Source organism: Bombina bombina, chromosome 3 (genome assembly GCF_027579735.1).
Source record: "Bombina bombina isolate aBomBom1 chromosome 3, aBomBom1.pri, whole genome shotgun sequence".
NCBI classification, from domain to species: Eukaryota; Metazoa; Chordata; class Amphibia; order Anura; family Bombinatoridae; genus Bombina; species Bombina bombina.
In genome coordinates, this window is record NC_069501.1 from 218,330,925 (window position 1) to 218,354,695 (window position 23,771).

Consider the following 23,771-nt stretch of genomic DNA (forward strand, 5'->3'; position numbering starts at 1 on the left):
AGCTAACACTGGAGCAGTGACTTACTTTACTGGAAGCATTCTTTTGCTAATATACAGTATGTGTATTGCATTTTTTTAAATTGAAATGCATTTATGTGCATTCCCATTTTGAATTGTGTGTCCTCTTAAATGCTCACCTTCATAAAATACACGTTTTCTCTTCATTTAATATAGCAGAGATGAAGTACACTTGATTTTGCAATATAAAGAGTTAAACAATATCTTTGGAGTAACTTCCTCCATTGGCACCGTGCACTTGTGGACTATAAAGAAAACTTGGCACAAATGTGTCATTTTAATCGTCTCTAAGAGAATTACAAGTGTTTCTCTCTATGGGAAAACACTCTCTGGTGTTATTAAAAGAACCACAAAGTTCATGAAGTTCAATATCACTCTCCACTGTTGTTATTATAATAACCACATTGTTCATATTGCTGTAAAAATAAATATTATGGAGCTGCAAAACGTAGACCTATAAATAAATATTTCAGTGGATGAATGTGTCATATTGTGCGTACTTACAAATGTCAGAGTTGAAAGGGCCCCCAGGAAGCAGACTGAGATCAGAAGGAAGACGAACAGTTCCCTTCTCTTTCCCCATACGTGTGGGAACTCATCTATAACGGCTGTTATTACTCCTTCTAGACCTGCAAACTGTAGAAAGACAGCTACTGAGTTTTAATCAGCTCGTTTACCTATCCTCGTGGAGGTCAGAGATGTGTGGAGATAGGAGGAGACACTGTGGAGTACTTAACTGAACAGTTATATATTTCAACTCTTTGTCCCAAAAAATATACATAAAAAATGGAGACTGTACTGATTGAGTCTAAAGTAAGGTCTGTTATGGGCTTATGGGTGACAAGGACAGTAGCTACATGTTTCTTATCTGAGGAACAATGTAACTGGCATTGGCTTTAAGACCAAGAATGTGTTTTGAGGTTTAATATAAAAGTATAATCTTATGGGGCCATATGGTTGCCAGGTCTATACTGAATAAGTATTGAAGTTTTCACTCACCGTACTGTCTAGGCCCAAGGTGATTAACATTAAGAAGAATATTATGGCAAAAAATGTGGATGCTGGCATGTTGGCAATGGCTTCTGCATATGTGATGAAAAGAAGACTGGGGCCTGCAAGAAGAGAAAATAAGAGACATGACATGAATAGTTAAAAACATTCTGATATAGTTCTCATAATTCAGCCCTGCAGTTCTCTTTGTATCTGGTTCTCCACTTTGTCAAATTGTGGAATATTTGTAGTTGAAACAAGCAGGAATGTAATTAAGTCTGTATGTCAGCCTAAAGGGTTTAGGTTTAGCACATGGCTTTTAATATAGTGGAGCATTTGGCCGTGATCCCACAATGCTTCTCAACCTTTCTGTTTCAAACACACAGAGTGCCCACCCATATAATCCATATAGCTGAAGTTGGGGGAGTGCTCTTCTTGACAAAAGCTGATTCATTCCTATCTTCTTTGGGTTTATCCACTGCACAGTAAATGTTTAAAGCTCTGTGTGTATATACTGGGTTTTGGTATGAAGGTAAAAGATTATGAGACAGTCTGAATTACTAATTTAGGTCTAATCTCACCATGGAAAATCTCTAAAAAATAAAAAAATAGAATTGTACAAATCTCTTCCTGTGTGATCACTGTCAGAAATCCATTTACCATAACTAGCAATTAAAGGGACATGGTAGCCAATATTAAACGTTCATGGTTCAGATAGAGTGTACAATTTCACCATTTTCTCTTGGTCTCCATTGAAAAACATAGCTCTATGAGAGCATACTCAAGTAGTTCAGCATTGTGTCATTGTTTTGAGCACTATATGGCAGCAGTGTAACAATCTTATACATATAGGGCTAGGTTTCAAGTTGAACGTATTGCCAATCCCTCTCACACGCTAACTCTTTTAAACTTCTGCTATTTGCATTGCATCGGGTACTGTGCGAATCATAAGTTGAAAGTAAATATTTTTGCTCACATGCTGATCCGACAACCGCAAAGAGCAAAAGTTAGAATATCTCAACCACTTTAACGTATTCTCTCATAAACTTCAATGGAGAGAGAAAAGTGGGAAAAAAAATACCATGCCATACGCCCGTACACTTATAACCCCTAAATCGCCACATAGCCAACCACAAAGTCCCTACTACACTATTAACTCCTAACCCACCGCATAGCCTATTGCAAGGTCCCTGGTACTCTATTAACCTCTAACCCACCGTATAGCCAACCTCAAAGTCCCCTCTACTCTATTAACCCCAACCCACTGCATAGCCCACTGCAAAGTCCCCTCTACTCTATTAACCCCTAAAGCACCACAAATGCCCACTAACAACAAACCCCCTAATTAGCTAACCCCCCTTACCTAACACCCCCTAAGTTACTGAAAAATCCGTACCTTAAAAAAAAAAAATAACCTTACCTTAAAAAACTAAATCTAACCTCACCATAAAAAACAACTAACTTTACATAAAAAACTAACATTACAGAAAATAAAAAACTATCATTACAGAAAATAAACTAATTAACAAAATAAAAAAACAGTTATACCTATTCTAAATCCCCACATAACCGCCCCCCCACCGAAAATAAAATAACTACACTAAAAGGACATTTTGTAAGGAATTGCCCTAAAGTGACTTAGCTCTTCATCTGTTAGGTTGTTTTTTAAGATACTGTTTTTATTTTTTTCAGGCAAGGTTAGGTTTTTTTAGGGTAACATAGAGGGTGTTAAGTTAGGGGCAATGTTCCCTGAAGCGTGCGCTGCAGCGGGGGTGGGGGGCAAAGTGTTCTGTGTTTGCCCGCGCACTGATAAACACAGGACACGTACGACAGGACAGTAAGGAATTCAAAAGCGCATAGAGAGCTGAATGACACGCAGCGCGGGAAGTTTTGGTGGCAGTTGCGGATGCTATGATGATCATCATGATGTTGTTAGGTCAGTGTCTGGGGTCAGCTTCTAGGGACTGTGTCTGGGGTCAGTTTTTGGGGACTGTGTCTGGGGTCATGTATGATATAGATATATGATATATATATATATATATATATATACTGTATATATAATATATATGATAAATAAATTATATATATATATATATATATATATATATATATATATATACCTATATATATATGATATACATGATATATATATATATATATATGCTCTCTCTCTCTCTCTCGCTCTCTCTCTCTCTCTATATATATATATATATATGATATACATGATATATATATATATATATATATGCTCTCTCTCTCTCTCTCTCGCTCTCTCTCGCTCTCTCTTTCTCTCTCTCTCTCTATATATATATATATATATATATATATGATATATATATATATGTATATATATATATATATATATATATAAAGTCAAAGAAGGGATTGCATCATCATACTGTTAGTAAGAGCCACGGTGCGCTGCAAATATTCCTCCAAATAGTATCCAAACAGCAGGCACTCACTGGACTTTATTGTAAAATATAAATACTTTATTGCATCAAGTTAAAACCGACAAACGTTTCGGCACTGCATTGTGCCTTTGTCAATGTCAAAAAAAAAAAAAAAATACACAATAGCACACAACCAGAGTGCAGCTCCACACCCCAGAACAAATCTCTATATACATATTAAAAACAACATATATATACTTATCAATCACTCTCGAATTTGCCGCCAAACCTCCGTATTGCACTCCAGGAGGTGCACTACTGACGTCACGCTGACACGCTAATCGTGCCTAGCGTGATGACGCATGGCACGGCGTTGCCATAGCGACGTCTAAGCGTCCGGCGGTGGAGAAATGGGGAATACCCGATGCTACTGTGCGCATGACAGGAAAAAGGTATAGTGTTTGGAAGAAATGTTGCTAACGGCAACCAATAAACACAATAGTCAGCGAGATCACAGACTCACCGGGTATTCCCTGGCAGGAGGCAGCAGTACTTAAAATCATTTAGACAATGGTACACAATACTGACAGGGTAGTGAATGCATGGACTAAGGACAACACTAGCCGGGCAAATAAACGTGTATATCGCATTATTAGCATACTACTATTAGACCAATAGTGTAAAAAATACACATATATGGAAATGTTGCTACACCTGCAGCCCAGAGTTATCCTGTTTAAGTGACATCCTAGTCCACCCATAGAGAACCACTATTAAAATGAATACACATTGTAGAGCCCTAACCTACTTCAGGCAACTAGGAGTCTCTATGGGTGGACTAGGATGTCACTTAAACAGGATAACTCTGGGCTGCAGGTGTAGCAACATTTCCATATATGTGTATTTTTTACACTATTGGTCTAATAGTAGTATGCTAATAATGCGATATACACGTTTATTTGCCCGGCTAGTGTTGTCCTTAGTCCATGCATTCACTACCCTGTCAGTATTGTGTACCATTGTCTAAATGATTTTAAGTACTGCTGCCTCCTGCCAGGGAATACCCGGTGAGTCTGTGATCTCGCTGACTATTGTGTTTATTGGTTGCCGTTAGCAACATTTCTTCCAAACACTATACCTTTTTCCTGTCATGCGCACAGTAGCATCGGGTATTCCCCATTTCTCCACCGCCGGACGCTTAGACGTCGCTATGGCAACGCCGTGCCATGCGTAATCACGCTAGGCACGATTAGCGTGTCAGCGTGACGTCAGTAGTGCACCTCCTGGAGTGCAATACGGAGGTTTGGCGGCAAATTCGAGAGTGATTGATAAGTATATATATGTTGTTTTTAATATGTATATAGAGATTTGTTCTGGGGTGTGGAGCTGCACTCTGGTTGTGTGCTATTGTGTATTTTTTTTTTGACATTGACAAAGGCACAATGCAGTGCCGAAACGTTTGTCGGTTTTAACTTGATGCAATAAAGTATTTATATTTTACAATAAAGTCCAGTGAGTGCCTGCTGTTTGGATACTATATATATATATATATATATATATATATATATATATATATATATATATATACAGTTGTATGCAAAAGTTTAGGCACCCCTGACAATTTCCTTTTTCATTTATAAATAATTGGGGGTTTGGATCAGCAATTTCATTTTGATCTATCAAATAACTGAAGGACACAGTAATATTTCTGTAGTGAAATAAGGTTTATTGGATTAACCAAAAATGTGCAATATGCATCAAAACGAAATTAGACAGATGCATAAATTTGGGCACCCCAACAGAAAAATTGCATCAATATTTAGTAGAGCCTCCTTTAGCAGAAATAACAGCCTCTAGATGCTTCCTATAGCCTGTAATGAGTGTCTGGATTCTGGATGAAGGTATTTTGGACCATTCCTAATTGCAACAAATCTCCAGTTCAGTTAGGTTTAATGGTTGCCAAGCATGGACAGCCCGCTTCAAATCAACCCACAGATTTTCAATGATATTCAGTTCTGGGGACTGGGATGGCCATTCCAGAACATTGTACTTGTTACTCTGCATAAATGCCAGAGTAGATTTTGAGCAGTGTTTTGGGTCATTATCTTATTGCAATATCCAGCTCCGGCATAACTTCAACTTTGTGACTAATTCCTCAACATTATTCTCAAGTATCTGCTGATATTAAGTGGAATCCATGTGACCCTCAACTTTAACAAGGTTCCCTGTAGCAGAACTGGCCACACAGCCCCACAGCATGATGGAACATCCACCAAATTTTACTGTGGCTAGCAAGTGTTTGTCTTGGAACGCTGTGTTCTTTTGCCACCATGCATAACGCCCCTTGTTATGACTAAATTACTCAAACTTTGTTTCATCAGTCCACAGCACCTTCTTCCAAAATGAAGCTTGCTTGTCCAAATGTGTGTTTGCATACCTAAAGTGACTCTGTTTGTGGCGTGTGTAGAGAAAAGGCTTCTTCGTATCACTCTCCCATACGCTTAACTGTTGAACGATGCACAGTGACACCATCTGCAGCAAGATGATGTTGTAGGTCTTTGGAGGTTGTCTGTGGGCTGTTTTTGACCGTTCTCACCATCCTTTGCCTTTGCCTCTTGAATATTTTGCTTCTGGCATTAACAAGAACTGCGCCTGTGGTCATCCATTTCCTCACTATGTTCCTCACAGTGAACACTGGCAGCTTAAATCTCTGCGATAGCTTTTTGTAGCCTTCCCCTAAACCATAATGTTGAACAATCTTTCGGCCAGATTACGAGTTTTGCGTTAGGAGCTGTGCGGTGCTAACGAGCAGTTTTTTCTCACTGCTCACTTTCCTGCAGCGCAGGTATTACAGGTTTTTACAATCCCGGCATTAAAAGGCAAGAAGTGAGCGTTGAGCAAAATTTTGCTCCATACCGCACTCCAATACCAGCGCTGCTTAAGTCAGCGGTGAGCTGGTCGTACGTGCTCGTGCACAATTTCCCCATAGACATCAATGGGGAGAGCCGGCTGAGAAAAAGTCTAACACCTGCCAAAAAGCAGTGTAAAGCTCAGTAACACAGCGTAAAGCTCAGTAACGCACACAGCCCCATTTATTCCTATGAGGAAACTACATTTATGTTTACACCTAACACCCTAACATGAACCCCGAGTCTACACTTATTAACCCCTAATCTGCTGCCCCCGATATCGCCGACACCTACAATATATTTATTAACCCCTAATCTGCCACTCTGGACACCGTCGCCACCTACATTATACTTATTAACCCCTAATCTGCTGCCCCCAACATCCCCGCCACCTTCATTATATTTATTAACCCCTAATCTGCCGCCCCAACGTCGCCGCCACTATATTAAATGTATTAAATCCTAAATCTAAGTCTAACCCTAACACCCCCTAACTTAAATATAATTTAAATAAATCTAAATAAAATACTATAATTAACTAAATTATTCCTATTTAAAACTAAATACTTACCTATAAAATAAACCCTAAGCTAGCTACAATATAACTAATAGTTACATTGTAGCTATCTTAGTTTTTATTTTTATTTTACAGGCAAGTTTGTATTTATTTTAACTAGGTAGAATAGTTACTAAATAGTTATTAACTATTTAATAACTACCTAGCTAAAATAAAGACAAATTGACCTGTAAAATAAAACCTAACCTAAGTTACAATAACACCTAACACTACACTACAATTAAATAAATTCCCTACATTAAATACAATTAAATAAATTAAATTAAATTGGCTAAATCACAAAAAAAACCCACTAAATTACAGAAAATAAAAAACAAATTACAGATCTTTAAACTAATTACACCTAATCTAATAGCCCTATCAAAATAAAAAAAGCCCCCCAAAATAAAAAAAAAACCTAGCCTAAACTAAATTATCAATAGCCCCAAAGTAATCAGCTCTTTTACCTGAAAAAAAATACAAACAACCCCCCCAACAGTAAAACCTACCTACCACCCACACAACCAACCCCCCAAATAAAATACTATCTAAAAAAACCTAAGCTCCCCATTGCCCTGAAAAGGGCATTTGGATGGGCATTGCCCTTAAAAGGGCATTTAGCTTTATTGCAGGCCCAAAGCCCTAACCTAAAAAATAAACCCACCCAATACACCCTTAAAAAAAATCCTAACACCTGGATGAGGATGGATGTCCGGTCTTCAAAAACTGTAAGTGGATCGTCGGGGGTTAGTGTTAGTTTTTTTAAGGGTTTATTGGGGGGGGGGGGGGTGTTTTTAGCTTAGGGATTTGGGCCTGCAATAGAGCTAAATGCCCTTTTAAGGGCAATCCCCATCCAAATGCCCTTTCCATGGCAATGGGGAGCTTAGGATTTTTTAGTTAGCTTTTTATTTGGGGGGTTGGTTGTGTGGTTGGTGGGTTTTACTGTTGGGGTTGTTTGTATTTTTTTTTTTTACAGGTAAAAGAGCGGATTACTTTGGGACAATGCCCCGCAAAAGGCCCTTTTAAGGGCTATTGATAGTTTAGTTTAGGCTAGTTTTTTTTATTTTGGGGGGCTTTTTTATTTTGATTGGGCTATTAGATTAGGTGTAATTAGTTTAAAGATCTGTAATTTGTTTTTTATTTTCTGTAATTTAGTGTTTGTTTTTTTTTGTAATTTAGCTAATTTAATTAATTGTATTCAATGTAGGGAATTTATTTAATTGTAGTGTAGTGTTAGGTGTTAGTGTAACATAGGTTAGGTTTTATTTTACAGATAAATGTGTATTTATTTTAGCTAGGTAGTTATTAAATAGTTAATACCTATTTAATAACTATTCTACCTAGTTAAAATAAATACAAACTTACCTGTAAAATAAAAATAAACCCTAAGCTAGATACAATGTAACTATTAGTTATATTGTAGCTAGCTTAGGGTTTATTTTATAGGTAAGTATTTAGTTTTAAATAGGAATAATGTAGTTAATGATAGTAATTTTATTAAGATTTATTTAAATTATATTTCAATTAGGGGGTGTTAGGGTTAGGGTTAGACTTAGGTTTAGGGGTTAATAAATTTAATATAGTGGCGGCGACGTTGGGGGCGGAAGATTAGGGGTTAATATATATAATGTAGGTGGCGGCGATGTTAGGGGCAGCAGATTAGGGGTTAATAATATTTAACTAGTGTTTGTGAGGCAGGAGTGCGGCGGTTTAGGGGTTAATATGTTTATTATAGTGGCGGCGATGTCCGGAGCGGCAGATTAGGGGTTAATAATTTTATTTAAGTGTTTGCGATGCGGGAGGGCCTCAGTTTAGGGGTTAATAAGTAGTTTATGGGTGTAATTTTTAGCACTTTAGTTATGAGTTTTATGCTACGGCGTTGTAGTGTAAAACTCATAACTACTGACTTTAGAATGTGTTACGGATCTTGGAGGTAGAGGGTGTAAAGCTCACTTTTTGGCCTCCCAGGACAGACTCTTAATACCATTGCTATGGAAGTCGCATAGAAAAAAGGGTTTACGAAGTTTACGTAAGTCGGTTTGCGGTAAGACCAAAGAAGTGTGCGGTGCCCCTAAACCTGCAAGACTAGTAATACCAGCAGTAGTGTTCAGCTTAACGCAAAACTCGTAATCTAGCCGTTTGTTTCAGGTCATTTGAGAGTTGTTTTGAGGCCCCCATGTTGCCACTCTTCAGAGGAGAGTCAAAGAGAACAACAACTTGCAATTGGCCACCGTAAATACCTTTTCTCATGATTGGATGCACCTGTCTATGAAGTTCAAGGCTTAATGGGCTCACCAAACCAATTGTGTGTTCAAATTAATCAGTGCTAGGTAGCTACAGGTATTCAAATCAACAAAATGACCAGGGTGCCCAAATGTATGCACCTGTCTAATTTTGTTTTGATGCATATTGCACATTTTCTGTTAATCCAATAAACCTCATTTCACTACTGAAATATTCCTGTGTCCTTCAGTTATTCGATAGATCAAAATGAAATTGCTGATCCAAACACCCAATTGTTTATAAATGAAAATTATGGAAATTGTCAGGGGTGCCTAAACTTTTGCATACGACTGTATATATATATATATATATATATATATATATATATGTATATATATATATATATATATATATATATATATGATCTATATTTATATATGATATATATATAAATATATATATATAAGAGGTGCAAGAGAAACGGCACACACCAACCAGTCAGCACCCTGGTGCTCTGCTAATATTCATATACAAAGTTCTGTAGAAATCCACGCTTGGCTCCAGCGTATTAGGACCCCCAAAGCAGGCACAAGAGGCAGGGATTTAAATCAACGCCTTTTTATGTGAAAACACACAAGTGAAAAACAAGGCCGCTGCTTGTTAAATCTACCCCATAGACTAATATACAAACCCAGTGGCGTATTTAAAAATGCATATGCAGGGTGAGAAAAAAACTATTGTATAGGCAGGGACACATTTTATTATTTATTTATATATATATATATATATATATATATATATATATATATATATATATATATAATAGATAGGAGACAGTCAGTACTAAGTAACCATGTGAAATTAAAATACAAAATCCCTAGTAATTTCATGGCTCTAGGCGAAATTACAGTGTGGGGCCCCTAGGTAGAACTAAAAATATTTTAAAAAAATGAAAAAGGTACAATGCACTAAGCTACACAAACAAACAGATATACATACACACACATCCATACACAGATGCATAAACACACAGATACATATATACAAAGGTACACACACATACAGATACATGCAAACACACACACATACAAACACACAAACATGTCATAGACAGATGCACACAGGTACATACAAAGTAATGCTGACAAAATGGGAATAGGGCACACAGTGAAAATGTTAAAAAGGAGATCCTGCATTAATCAGAAACATATCTTCAGTGAATCCTATTGCAGCTCTGTAAGCAAATTATGCTGTTGGTTGGCTGCAAGTCCCTGGATGGGGAAGTCAAAACTACTACTGTCTGTTCTACTTCTACAAGGGAACTGTGATCTCAATAGAAAAACTAAAAGTGAAGGAGAGAAATGATCTACCTGCTGTGTTAGAATCTGTCTCTAACACTAATGGGAAGGGATCTGCTCATGTGGACCAGAGACCTGCTGCTGCCTCACATGGGGGCTTACACTTTAGGCTGCCGCTGCCTCCTACATTTGTGATTCCACAAAGAAGAGTCTTTTGTTTGTTTCTTAGATGCTTTGATCACCCGTGTGCAGGTTACTATGCACAGCAATCAAAGCATCTAAGATAAGTAAAATTGAATACACGCTCACTGCCCGAACCGACACCCTCAAAGTTGTTCTCCCTGCACAAGTTTCAGCGCTACCCCAGCTATCACTGTTAGTGAGTACATCGAGTGGCCAATCTTACCTGTGGGTCAGTAAGTATTGCCATGCCACCACTGCTTCCCCTGTAGTCTAACCCTCTCTTCATCTCTGTCAAGTCGACTGATTAACACGCCCCCTCATGCTGACGTTCACCCCAGCTCTCTAAAAGCCCACATGCTGTAGCGCTCAGTTTACGGCATGTGATGCAAGCTTTTAGAGACAGAGGATAGGGTAGACTGGCCAGCACTGACAAACTGAAGTGGAGGCGCAGCGGTAAGCTTGCCACTGATTACACAATGCGGTGCTGAATAAAAATTACCCCAAAAAAACATGTATCACCAGCCCAGTGCAGTTTAGTAGGGAGAAATGCCGCACTTTTTGCCTACCCCAAATCTGCCGCCCGACAAATCTGCCGCCCTAGGCCCAGGCCTTGTTTGCCTAGGCCATAATATGCCCCTGTACAAACCCAATTCCAAACAAGTTGGGACAGTATGGAAAATGAAGAAAAAAAAAAGAATTGTAATTTGAAAATTCAATTCACCCTCTACTATATTGAAAACACATTAACACATTATTTGATGTTTTACTTTGTGAATTTAAAGTATTTTTGAAAATATACACTCATTTCAAATCTGATAACTGCAACACACTCCAAAAAAGTTGACAGTCGATTGTTTACCACTGTGTAACATCACCTTTTTTTTTCTTGGGCACTGAAAACACCAGTTGGTTAAGTTTAGCAAGCGGAATTTCCCCCCATTCATCAACTATGCATGTCTTGAGCTGCGCAACTGTACGGGGCCTTCGTTGCCTTATTTTGTGCTTATATAATGCGCCATACATTCTCAATCTAGAAAAGGTCAGGACTGCAGGCAGGCCATGCTAGCACCTGCACTCTCTGCTTACGCAACCATGCGCTTGTAATCTGGGCAGAATGTGGTTTGGCGTTGTCCTGCAGCAAAATGCAGGGGCATCCCTGGAAAAGACAATGTCTGGATGGCAGCATATGTTGAAATCAAACATTATTATCCTAACAAGCTAGAGATAATAAAATATATTTGAAATCATATAGTAAATAGTAAAATGAATACATCAGAAGTAAATAAACAGAGTTATATACTTGAGAATCTGAAACTGCTTATGCTAACTGTTCAACCACAAAAAAAGGTTGAAAGAACAGTAATGTCAGCCACAGATAAATCTGAGCTAAAAATATAAACAGTACATGAATATGCTCTACTAAGGTTATATTCAAACTCTAAAGAATCCTAAAAATAAGTACCAATTTCCATAGAAATAGTAGTACAGTCCCAAAAGGGAATCAAGATAAACAATTCTTTAGAACATAATACAGATAGTATCTTGAATAGGAAAAAACCCTCAGGAACAAATGAAAATCTTAAAATCCAGATTTTAAAATAACATACAGCTAAATTACGAGTTTTGCGTTATGAGTATAATGCTGCTTTTTCCCTACCGCTGCTATTATGAGTCTTGCAGGTATAGTTGTACCACACTTTTTTGGCCGTCACGCAACGTCAGTACCGCACTTTTAAAAAAATCATTTTTCAATGGGACTTCCATAGCGCCGGTATTACGAGTTTTGCCTGGGAGGCCAAAAAGTGAGCGGTACACTCTATACCATCAAGATTCGTACCACCATCTAAAGTCAGTAGTTATGAGTTTTACGTTACAAAGCTGTACCATAAAACTCATAACTAAAGTGCTACAAAGTACACTAAACACCCATAAACTACCTATTAACCCCTAAACCGAGGCCCTCCCGCATTGCAAACACTATAATACAAATATTAACCACTAATCTGCCGCTCCGGACATCGACGCTCCCCGACATCGTCGCCACTATAATAAAATTATTAACCCCTAAACCGCCACCCTCCCGCATCAAAAACACTATTTAAAATAATTAACCCCTAATGTGCTGTCCCACTCCGCCCCTATAATAAACCTATTAACCCCTAAGCCTAACCCTAACGCCCCCTAACTTAAACATAATTAAAAAAAATCTAAATAAAACCTACTATTAATAACTAATTTCTAATTAAAACTAAATACTTACCTGTAAAATAAAACCTAAGCTAGCTACAATATAACTAATAGTTACATTGTAGCTATCTTAGGTTTTATTTTTATTTCACAGGTAGGTTTGTATTTATTTTAACTAGGTAGACTAGTTAGTAAATAGTTATTAACTATTTACTAGCTACCTAGTTAAGATAAATACAAATGTACCTGTAAAATAAAACCTAACCTGCCTTACACTAAAAACTAACATTACAATAAAATTAAATAAATTAAATTAACAAAATACAATTATCTAAAGTACAAAAAATAATAAACACTAAATTACACAAAATAAATTTTTTTTTATCAAAAATAAAAACGAATTACTCCTAATCTAATAGCCCTATCAAAATAAAAAAGCCCCCCCAAAATAAAAAAAAACCTAGCCTACACTAAACTGCCAATGGCCCTTAAAAGGGCCTTTTGCGGGGCATTGCCCCAACGAAATCAGCTCTTTTACCTGTAAAAAAGAATACAAACAACCCCCCAACAGTAAAACCCACTACCCACACAACCAAATATCACATCTAAATAAACCTAAGCTACCCATTGCCCTGAAAAGGGCATTTAGATGGGCATTTAGCTCTTTAGAAGGGCATTTAGCTCTTTTACAGTGCCCAAACCCTAAGCTAAAAATACCCCCCCCCCCAATAAACCCTTAAAAAAAACTAACACTAACCCCCGACGATCCACTTACAGTTTTTGAAGACCGGACATCCATCCTCATCCAGGCGGCAGAAGTCTTCATCCAACTATTTACTAACTAGTCTACCTAGTTAAAATAAATACAAACTTACCTGTGAAATAAAAATAAAACCTAAAATATCTACAATGTAACTATTAGTTACATTGTAGCTAGCTTAGGTTTTATTTTACAGGTAAGTATTTAGTTTTAAATAGGAATTACTTAGTTATTAATAGTAGGTTTTATTTAGATTTATTTTAATTACATTTAAGTTAGGGGGTGTTAGGGTTACGTTAGGGTTAGGGTTAGACTTAGGGTTACGTAAGGGGTTAATATATTTATTTATTGTTAGTGATGTGGGAGGTTTAGGGGTTAATAACTTTAGTATAGTGGCGGCGGCGACATTGGGGTGGCAGATTAGGGGTTAATAAGTGTAAGTAGGTGGCGGCGACGTTGGGGCGGCAGATTAGGGGATAATACATTTATGTAGGTGGCGGCGTCTTTGGAGGCGGCAGATTAGGGGTTAATAAGTGTTAAACATTTAAGCATAAAATAAATAAATAAATGCCACAAAATTGAGCTGAAGAAAATAAAGAGCTTAATAATGAAAAAAACACACTTAACTTTGTAGAATTGTGTATCAGGGCATCATAGTTTCTACAGAAACATCAGAGTCAGGATCAGAATGAAACATCTCTCAAAATGCAACAAAAAAAGAAAAAATAACATTAGGCAAAACATTACATTTCCACAATGTAACCGTTTCAGTAGATAGGAAAATAAAGATAGTATTTTTTTATTTTTTCTTTAAAATAAAAAATAAAATAAAAAAGCAGGCATAATAGTTTTCAAAAATTCATGAAAACAGCGAGTAATAGAGGGAATGACTCAATTTTGACGGCAAGAATGAGGCATTACGCGAAAGGAAGCTAAACAATTTTTTGGCTCAAAACTAACACCAGGAATTGACACAACTCGCGTCATAAAAAACACAACTTCATACCAAAACAACTAGCGTCAACAAAGATGCAGGAAATTACGGAATTTGCGCCATCAAAGGCGCAACTTCGCTGCAAAAAAAATTTGCGCCAAGAATGACGCAATATATAATAGCATTTTGCGTCCTCACGAGCCTAGATTTGCCCGCAACAAAAATTGAGAAACAAGTCAAATTAGAAAAAGACTGAGCCCCAGGTAAGAAAAAAAGTTTCAATAAATTTCCCAAACATTATTCCTATACTGAAACTTTTTAGACTGTAAAAAGGAAATATACATAGACCTGACTCATTGCAAATATAAGTAAAAAACATATATTTAAAACTTTATATTAATACATAAAGCGCCAAACCATAGCTGAGAGTGTCTTAAATAATGATACAAAATTATCGAAAGACACCCATCCACATATAGCAGATAGCCAAACCAGTACTAAACTTATCAGCAGAGGTAATGGTATATAAGAGTATATCGTCGATCTGAAAAGAGAGGTAGGAGATGAATCCCTATGACTGATAACAGAGAACCCTTGAAAAGATTTCCCGTGAGAGAAACCATAAAATCAATAGGCGATACTCTCTTCACATCCCTCTGACAAACACTATACTCTGAGAGGAATTGGGCTTCAGAATGCTTAGAAGCGCCTATCATAGAAGAAAATAATAAAAACTAAGCACAAACTTACTTCACCACCTCCATAGGAGGCAAAGTTTGTAAAACTGAGTTGTGGGTGTGGTGGGAGGAGTATTTATAGGCATTTTGAGGTTTGGGAAACTTTTCCCCCTCCTGGTAGGAATGTATATTCCCATACGTCACTAGCTCATGGACTCTTGCCAATTACATGAAAGAAAAAAATATATATATTTATATATATATGTGTGTTTATATGTGGTACATATGTATTTATGTATTTATATGTGTATAAAATATATGTATGGAAATGTAATAATTAATTAAAACTATCTAGAGAATAAAAAAATAAACCATTAATCAAGTCACATTATACCTAGTCTTGTGCAATAACATAATAATTAGTTTTAATTATATTTCTAATACCAGAAGGATTAATATATCATTCTCCAAAATTACATATCTCACATTCACTTATTGAAAGCACCAGTTGCTTATATAAAAATAAATATACAGGGGTAACTACATACCCCTATATAATAATATTGTTGCAGATTTATTAAGATGACGATCCAAGCAAATCTCCTGGCTAGGCAGAATACATAGCATAAAAATGAATGTTCTCCCGCGAGTTTTCTATATTTTACATGCATTACCCATTCCACTCACACCTACATATATACCAAACTTCCAACAACAATTATTCAATTTCATATGGAACAAAAAAACATGCTAGGATAAATAAGAAAATAATGACACTACTACTATACATTTAGGAGGCAAGGGAGTTACAAATTTACAAAAATATAGAACAGCTATATTTTTACAAAGAATTGTAGACTGGTTTCATAACATGGATTTAAAAAAAAGTTGGATCATATGGGAGCGCAGTGCTGGACTACCAAAACTAAAAACTCACTATATAACACTGAAAATGAAATAATAAAATAAACTTATGTTACATGGGAAAAGGCCATAATTGAATTACTGATAATCAATAATTTCTCCCAGGGATTACATAAAAAAGCTGTACATGAAACGCACAGAACTATACAAAGATTCCATCTGGCAACCGAATCAATCACATATTCACAACAAGAACTATCCGATAAAAGCTTACCATTTTTCCAAAAATGGTACCCCAATTATCAATGTCACTCATATATAGCCAAACACAATGACAAACTTAATCTATTAAGGCCCTAGACGAATTGAGAAGAAATGCACACAACATGGGACAGTGTCACTTACTCTCTCACTCATCCACAATATTCTACAACAAACGGCACATGGATATATTCCACAATTCTTAATCACATGGGGTGTAGAACTAGATATTGAAATCACATATGCAGAGTCACTTAAAATATTTTTTAATGTAAAATCCTCATCAATGTCATGTAGAATTCTAGAAATTAATCACAAAATACATAGGTTGTATCTCCAAGCAGACTTAAAAAAAATTACCCTACAGGAAAAGACATATGCTGGAGATGTGAGAAAGAAGCATGGCACATATCTGATGCTAACCCCATTCTGGCAAGCTGTAGCAAGAGAAACAGCCCACATTTTAAATGTAACCACCCCCTTAGAATCAAATATCTGGCTATTTCATGGATTTCCTCACTCTACGTCATTAGAGCATAAGAAACTACTTAATGTTATATGTAATGCTGTAAAGTATACAATAGTCAAGAAATGGAAATCAAATGAGATACCTACTATTGCTGAATGGTTAGATACATGCAATAATATGTTAAACTTAGAGGAATATATATTTTTCCAGGGCTGCTTTTTATACCCAGTCTGGCCGTGTCAATAAAGAACAATTAAAAATAAATAATTAAATAATTAAATAAATATACAGGGGTATCATTTTATGATTTCCACAACAACTGTTTCACCTTTCATTAGAACATAAATATTAGCACAGTTTATTTCATAGCTTAAAGCAATAACTTATTTAAATGTACCACCAGCAAGTCTATTTACACCAGAATTAGAAAAGTGTGAGGGTTAATTATTGACAGTAAACTCCACCAGGGCAATTATTCTCTAAACCATTCAAGACTGATCGGTTAGGAGGCTGAGGATTAAAGATTAAAGATTAAAGGGATAGTAAAGTCCAAATTAAACTTTCATGACTCAGATAGGGCATGTAATTTCAAACAACTTTCTAATTTACTTTTATCATCACATTTGCTTTGTTCTCTTGTTATTCTTAGTTGAAAGCTAAACCTAGGTAAGCTCATGTGGTAATTTCTAAACCCTCGAAGGCAGCCTTTTATCTAAATGCATTTGACAGTTTTTCACAGCTAGAGGGCATTAGTTCATGTGTTTCATATAGAAAACATTGTGCTCATGCACGTGCAGTTATTTAAGAGTCAGCACTAATTGCCTGTAATGCAAGTCTGTCAAAAGATCTCAGATAAGGAGGCAGTCAGCAGAAGCTTAGATACAAGGTAATTACAGGGGTAAAAAGTATATTTTTGGTGTTTACTATCCATTTAAGGTAGGGAAATAGTTTATGTTCCCTAGATTGTTAGGGGTTGTACAATTAGAGGTCATATGTGGCTCCCATGGTTGATGTGAAGGGGTCATGTAGGAGTGTATTGTGGGAATTGTGTTGTGGTTGAAACAGACTAGTTCAGCTAGGGAAAAAGCTTGTGAGCATGAGTTCCAAGTGGCGGTGAAATTGTGTAGCAAGGTTGAGCTCTTTATGGTTAGGGTTTATTGTGTCTGGAGGGATGTGTATATGTTACCTACAAGGGGGTGACACACAGGGCTAGATTACAAGTGGAGCACAAAAATATTAGCGCTATTGAATGCTAACACCGCTCAAGTTAAATCATTAGCACTTCTATTTTTGAACTAGTATCACAAGATGAAAGTAAAATGTTACTGTGAGAACAAAAGTCTCAGGTGCACTAAAATCTGGAAGTCGGCTAGTGTGGCTGCACTAACTCCCTTTCGCCATATAATTATATGAGGCGCGGTACAAAAGCCTCTTCTGGTTTACGCTCTGGCTTACACATATAAACACACATACACATATACATACACATATATACACTTTTATTTTAATATGTTTTGACTTGTGTTTTGTTAAAATGTTTTTTTGTAGCTCTAACACTTTACTTCATAGCACTGTTATGTGTTGTGCTCAAGAGCAAAAAGCCGAACTTACAATATCGCGTGAGCTTATATTTTCTGTGTGCCTCACAGCATTCTCTATTTTACATATCTATCATAGGTCATTTGTATATATTAGCTAATTATTGAAGGATGTTAAAGGGACAGTCTACTTAAAAATGTTTATTGTTTAAAAAGATAAATAATCCCTTTAATACCCACTCCCCAGTTTTATATAACCAACATGGTTATATTAATATACTTTTTACCTCTGTGATTACCTTGTATCTAAGCCTCTGCAGACTGCCCCCTTTTTTCTGTTCTTTTTACAGACTTGCATTTTAGCCAATCAGTGCTGACTCCTAGGTAATCCCACAGAAGTGAGCACAATGTTATCTAGATGGCACACATGAACTAGCACTGTCTAGCTATGAAAAACTGTCAAAATGCACTGAGATAAAAGGCAGCCTTACAAAGCTTAGACATTTGCATATGAGCCTACCTAGGTTTAGCTTTCAACAAAGAATACCAAAGTAAACAAAGCAAATTTGATGATAAAAGTAAATTAAGGCCTTTAGCTGTTTTAACAACATTTAATATTTTTCAAGAAGGTTCTGGAGACCTGAAAATTAAATAGATATTTTTGTGTAAAAATAAAATGTTTTTAACTATTTCAAACAGGTCAAAAATACACTCCTTGGACAACCCTTTCTGCTGTATTTGAGGATATGCATGTATGCCTACTTCTTCTCATTTGTTCACTAGCTGTATCCCCATTTGGAGTGTCACAGGAGCACACATTTGACTATATCTAACCTCTTTACAGAGTAGAATACATTAATTTGTTAAAAATAAAATGCTCTAACAAAATAGAACATTTATTTTACTCTAGAGTGTAAAAATAATTTAGTTTATGGGTTTGTCAAATAGTCAACGAGAAGGAAATATGCAAAGTCATTGTGGTTTGGCTGATCCAGGTATCTGAAATAGTTTGCAGTTCCCTTGCTCTCTTGACAATCAGTGGTTTGGACGGTCAGATTCACAGAATGAACCTCAGTTAGAAATGGTACTTGGGGAACAGCCTAAGAATTCTGCTTCTCACTAAACTCTTTATTCCTTACACACTGTAACATATAGCAAAAAGCATACAAGATAAAATACTCTCATCGTTGACCATGGATGTCCAGCATTTAACCTGAAAGGCAGGAGAAATACCACAAATTATTCTTGTATCAGATCAATCACTTTTATTTTCTCACACAGGGATTTCCCAAAACCTTAGTCCTTCTTCAGCCTGAAAGGATAAACATTGGACAACCCTATTTGAGGCCATAACATAGACATAGCTGAACAATTATTGTTACCATAGGCCTTTGTGTTCTCACACTACATGCTTCATCTCAAATGTTTGACTGCTTGGGGCTCTGACAGATTTGTTGGCTCCTGATCTAAACCACAGCTGACAACCTCTTTATAACACTATAAGGAAACAGAATATAGAGAACCTTCATTGTGACCATAAAGGTTCTTCATAAGCTGAAATGCCATGCATAAGAAAATTTCATACAAAAAAATATTATAGTAAAAAACACGTCTTTGTTATAAATAGTCACTGCCACCACCACAAAATGTTTAAAGTTATGGTAAGAAAACGCTAAACATAAAAGAGAAAAGAAAATCTATTTCCAAGATATTGAAGCAAAGTAGGGAATATAAATAAATTGGAAAAAGGATTTAAAATGGCATACTCTTTATGAATCATAAATCTTTAATTTTTCTGTACTGTCCCTTTAATGGTTCAAAACAGTTTCAGATAGGGCTTTGCCTGGAACATACCAGCAGGTTGGTCACCACCATTTTTAAACCATACACTACAGGAAGCCTCTTTGCCCTCTACATAACTGTTATGCTAACATTGAAAGAGCAACATTAAAACATGCTGATATGTTTACTTCTTGAAAAAATATGACACTGTATCAATTGTGTACTTCCTGCTAATGCATCCTAGATATGCTTACTTGCTAATGGATTCTTCTAACTAATGCTCATTGGCTGACAGATGCACTAAGTAATTATACTTATTAGCCAATGAACATTAGATGTAACTATCAGCCACTGAATATTAGCAGCACACAACTGTGCTGTATTAACTTCAGTTTAACCTCTTAAGGCAAAAGAAGGTACTATATCACACTTTACTTTGCACAGCGAACCCTGTTGATGTAGTACATATGTTCAACAGTCTGGCTCATGCTGCAGTCCTTGCTGTCAGTTTTGACAAAAGAGACTGCAGTCAAGGGCAGAAGGCATTGGCCTTCATATGGTAAGGAAGAACTGACACTATCTGTATCAGCTTGCGGTGATGCCATTGATGGTGTGGGATGGAAGGAGGGAGGCGGGTGGGTGGAAAGCGCATCATGGGAGCAGGGGAGGGAAGGGAGGAAATGGAGGGTTCCCTACACTACAGAAAAAATGTTTGGTGAGGGAGGGGGAGCTATAGGTTACCTATGCTACAGAAACGGGTTAAGGAGTTAAAAAAAAACAAGGTTCAGTTTCTGTTTATATGGAGTGAAAGCAAAAATGCAAAAAATTCCCCGGGACTTTGGACAAGTTTTTCTCTGAAATTCCTGTTACTGAAGGGGTTAAATAGATTTTAGTGGGGTTTTTTGTCCAAAAAAGATCAACATGTATAAAGGAACAGTAAGTGTTAGTTAGAGTAAAAAAAAAAGGATGTTGTATTTACTCATTCCTTCAGCCTATTTTTTGAAGGATCCCAACAGCAAAATTTGATTGATAAATATAATGTTTTTTATATAGAAAAGTCTTTACTTCCGCTCTACTGCAGCAGCAATTTATTTTCTTAGCTGACTCGTAGGGCAGTATAGCCATCAACATCCCACTGCCCATGCCACTGAGTAAATCACATGAGCAAGGTAAAGAGTCTCCTGAGCAGGAGAAGTTTTCATTCATGTGCCGTAAGTCCTCTCCACATTACCTAAGCAACTTGGCAGACTGTCAGGCATTTACTGTCTCTATAAAAGTTGTTCTGAATTATTTGGAAGAAGTGTTTACAAAAATGAATATAAAGATGGCTTAAGCCAGTGAAATGTTTCCTTAACCCCTGGCATTTTGGTAAAAAGGAATGAACAGCAGAGTCACTCCTTACCCCTTGCACAGATGCTTACCACTTTAACCAGCTAGCAAGAGTTCATGTGGTAGCCAGGCCCAGCACTCCCTCCTCTTCCTTATTCCCCCAGGTACTCTGCCTCGGGTTGCTGTATGAGGCACACAGGTTAAATCACTGCAGTGTGTGTTCAAGGAAACTAGGGTTAAATCACTGTTGTAAGTTTGTTACACAACAGTGATTGAGCCCCTTGGTTGTCCTATGTGTTCTGGAATACCAAGGGTTGTCAATAATGCCTAGATATTCTAGGCAATCAATGGGGTTTTTAAAAACAAATTCTAAAAAGAAAGCCCAGTTTACCCTGAGTGAATAGATAAAGGCCATCTATTGGTGCGTCTCTGTTTTTAGGAGCATGTGACACACATTTCTCTTGTTAAGTGTATCCAGTCCACGGATCATCCATTACTTATGGGATATTAACTCCTCCCCAACAGGAAGTGCAAGAGGATTCACCCAGCAGAGCTGCTATATAGCTCCTCCCCTAACTGCCATTACCAGTCATTCTCTTGCACCCAACGAATAGATAGGATGTGTGAGAGGACTGTGGTTATTATACTTAGTTTCATACCTTCAATCAAAAGTTTGTTATTTTATAATAGCACCGGAGTGTGTTATTCCTACTCTGGTAGAATTTGAAGAAGAATCTACCTGAGTTTTTCTATGATTTTAGCCGGAGTAGTTAAGATCATATTGCTGTTTCTCGGCCATCTGAGGAGAGGTAAACTTCAGATCAGGGGACAGCGGGCAGATTAATCTGCAAAGAGGTATGTAGCAGCTTATTATTTTCTGACAATGGAATTGATGAGAAAATTCTGCCATACCGATATAATGTAAACTCAGCCTTAAATGCAGTAGCAGCAACTGGTATCAGGCTGTCATGTATGTATATTTTACACTTCAGTATTCTGGGGAATGGCACTTCACTGGAATTATACTGTATGCATAAAACTTTAGCCTAATTTGCAGGGACTAGCAACAGGCTTTTTAATAACACTCAATTTATTAATGTTAAACGTTTTTTGCTGGCATGTAAAATCGTTTAATTTTCTGAGGTACTGGGTGAAAAAATGTTTTGGGCACTATTTTTTTCCACTTGGCAGTAGTTTTATTTAATTTATGACAGTTTACTGATCTCTCTCACTGTTATGTGTGAGGGGGAGGGGCCTTTTTTGGCGCTTTTGCTACGCATCAAAAAATTCAGTCAGAAGTTTATTGTCTTCCCTGCATGATCCGGTTCATCTCTACAGAACTCAGGGGTCTTCAAAACTTGTTTTGAGGGAGGTAATCACTCACATCAGAGCTGTGAGATTGTAGTTGACTGTGATAAAAAAACGTTTATTTCTGTATTTTTTTTTTATTTTTTTTTCTGCTATCAGGGTTAGTTATCCTTTGCTAATGGGAGCAATCCTTTGCTAAAATTGTGTTTTTTACAAAGATTTGATGCTATAACTTCTCAGTTTATTAATTTTCAACTGTCATAACTTTTTCTGTGCTTCTTATAGGCACAGTACGTTTTCATATTATAGTAAATTACTTGAAAAGTATTTCCAAGTTGCTAGTTTATTTGCTAGTGTGTTAAACATGTCTGATTCAGAGGAAGATATCTGTGCTATATGTGCTAAAGCCAAAGTGGAGCCCAATAGAAATTTATGTACTAACTGTATTGATGCTACTTTAAATAAAAGTCAATCTGTACAAATTGAACATATTTCACCAAACAACGAGGGGAGAGTTATGCCGACTAACTCGCCTCACGTGTCAGTACCTGCATCTCCCGCTCGGGAGGTGCGTGATATTGTAGCGCCGAGTACATCTGGGCGGCCATTACAAATCACATTACAGGATATGGCTACTGTTATGACTGAAGTTTTGGCTAAATTACCAGAACTAAGAGGTAAGCGTGATCACTCTGGGGTGAGAACAGAGTGCGCTGATAATATTAGGGCCATGTCAGACACTGCGTCACAATTTGCAGAACATGAGGACGGAGAGCTTCATTCTGCGGGTGACGGTTCTGATCCAAACAAACTGGATTCAGATATTTCAAATTTTAAATTTAAGCTGGAAAACCTCCGTGTATTACTAGGGGAGGTGTTAGCGGCTCTGAATGATTGTAACACAGTTGCAATACCAGAGAAAATGTGTAGGTTGGATAAATATTTTGCGGTACCGGCGAGTACTGACGTTTTTCCTATACCTAAGAGACTTACTGAAATTGTTACTAAGGAGTGGGATAGACCCGGTGTGCCGTTCTCACCCCCTCCGATATTTAGAAAGATGTTTCCAATAGACGCCACCACACGGGACTT

General features: G+C 36.9%; 1 protein-coding gene across 2 annotated transcripts in view; it reads right to left on the reverse strand.

Moving 5' to 3' along the window:
- Window positions 1-23,771, reverse strand: part of SLC6A4 (solute carrier family 6 member 4) — a 236,591-nt gene that overhangs the window by 49,373 nt on the left and 163,447 nt on the right. For both annotated transcript variants that reach the window (XM_053706143.1, XM_053706142.1), the window contains exons 9-10: window positions 1,018-1,130; window positions 523-654 (exon numbers count right to left, since the gene is read on the reverse strand). In XM_053706143.1, the coding sequence (XP_053562118.1) occupies window positions 523-654; window positions 1,018-1,130 (245 nt within the window). The remainder of the gene's footprint in view (window positions 1-522; window positions 655-1,017; window positions 1,131-23,771) is intronic.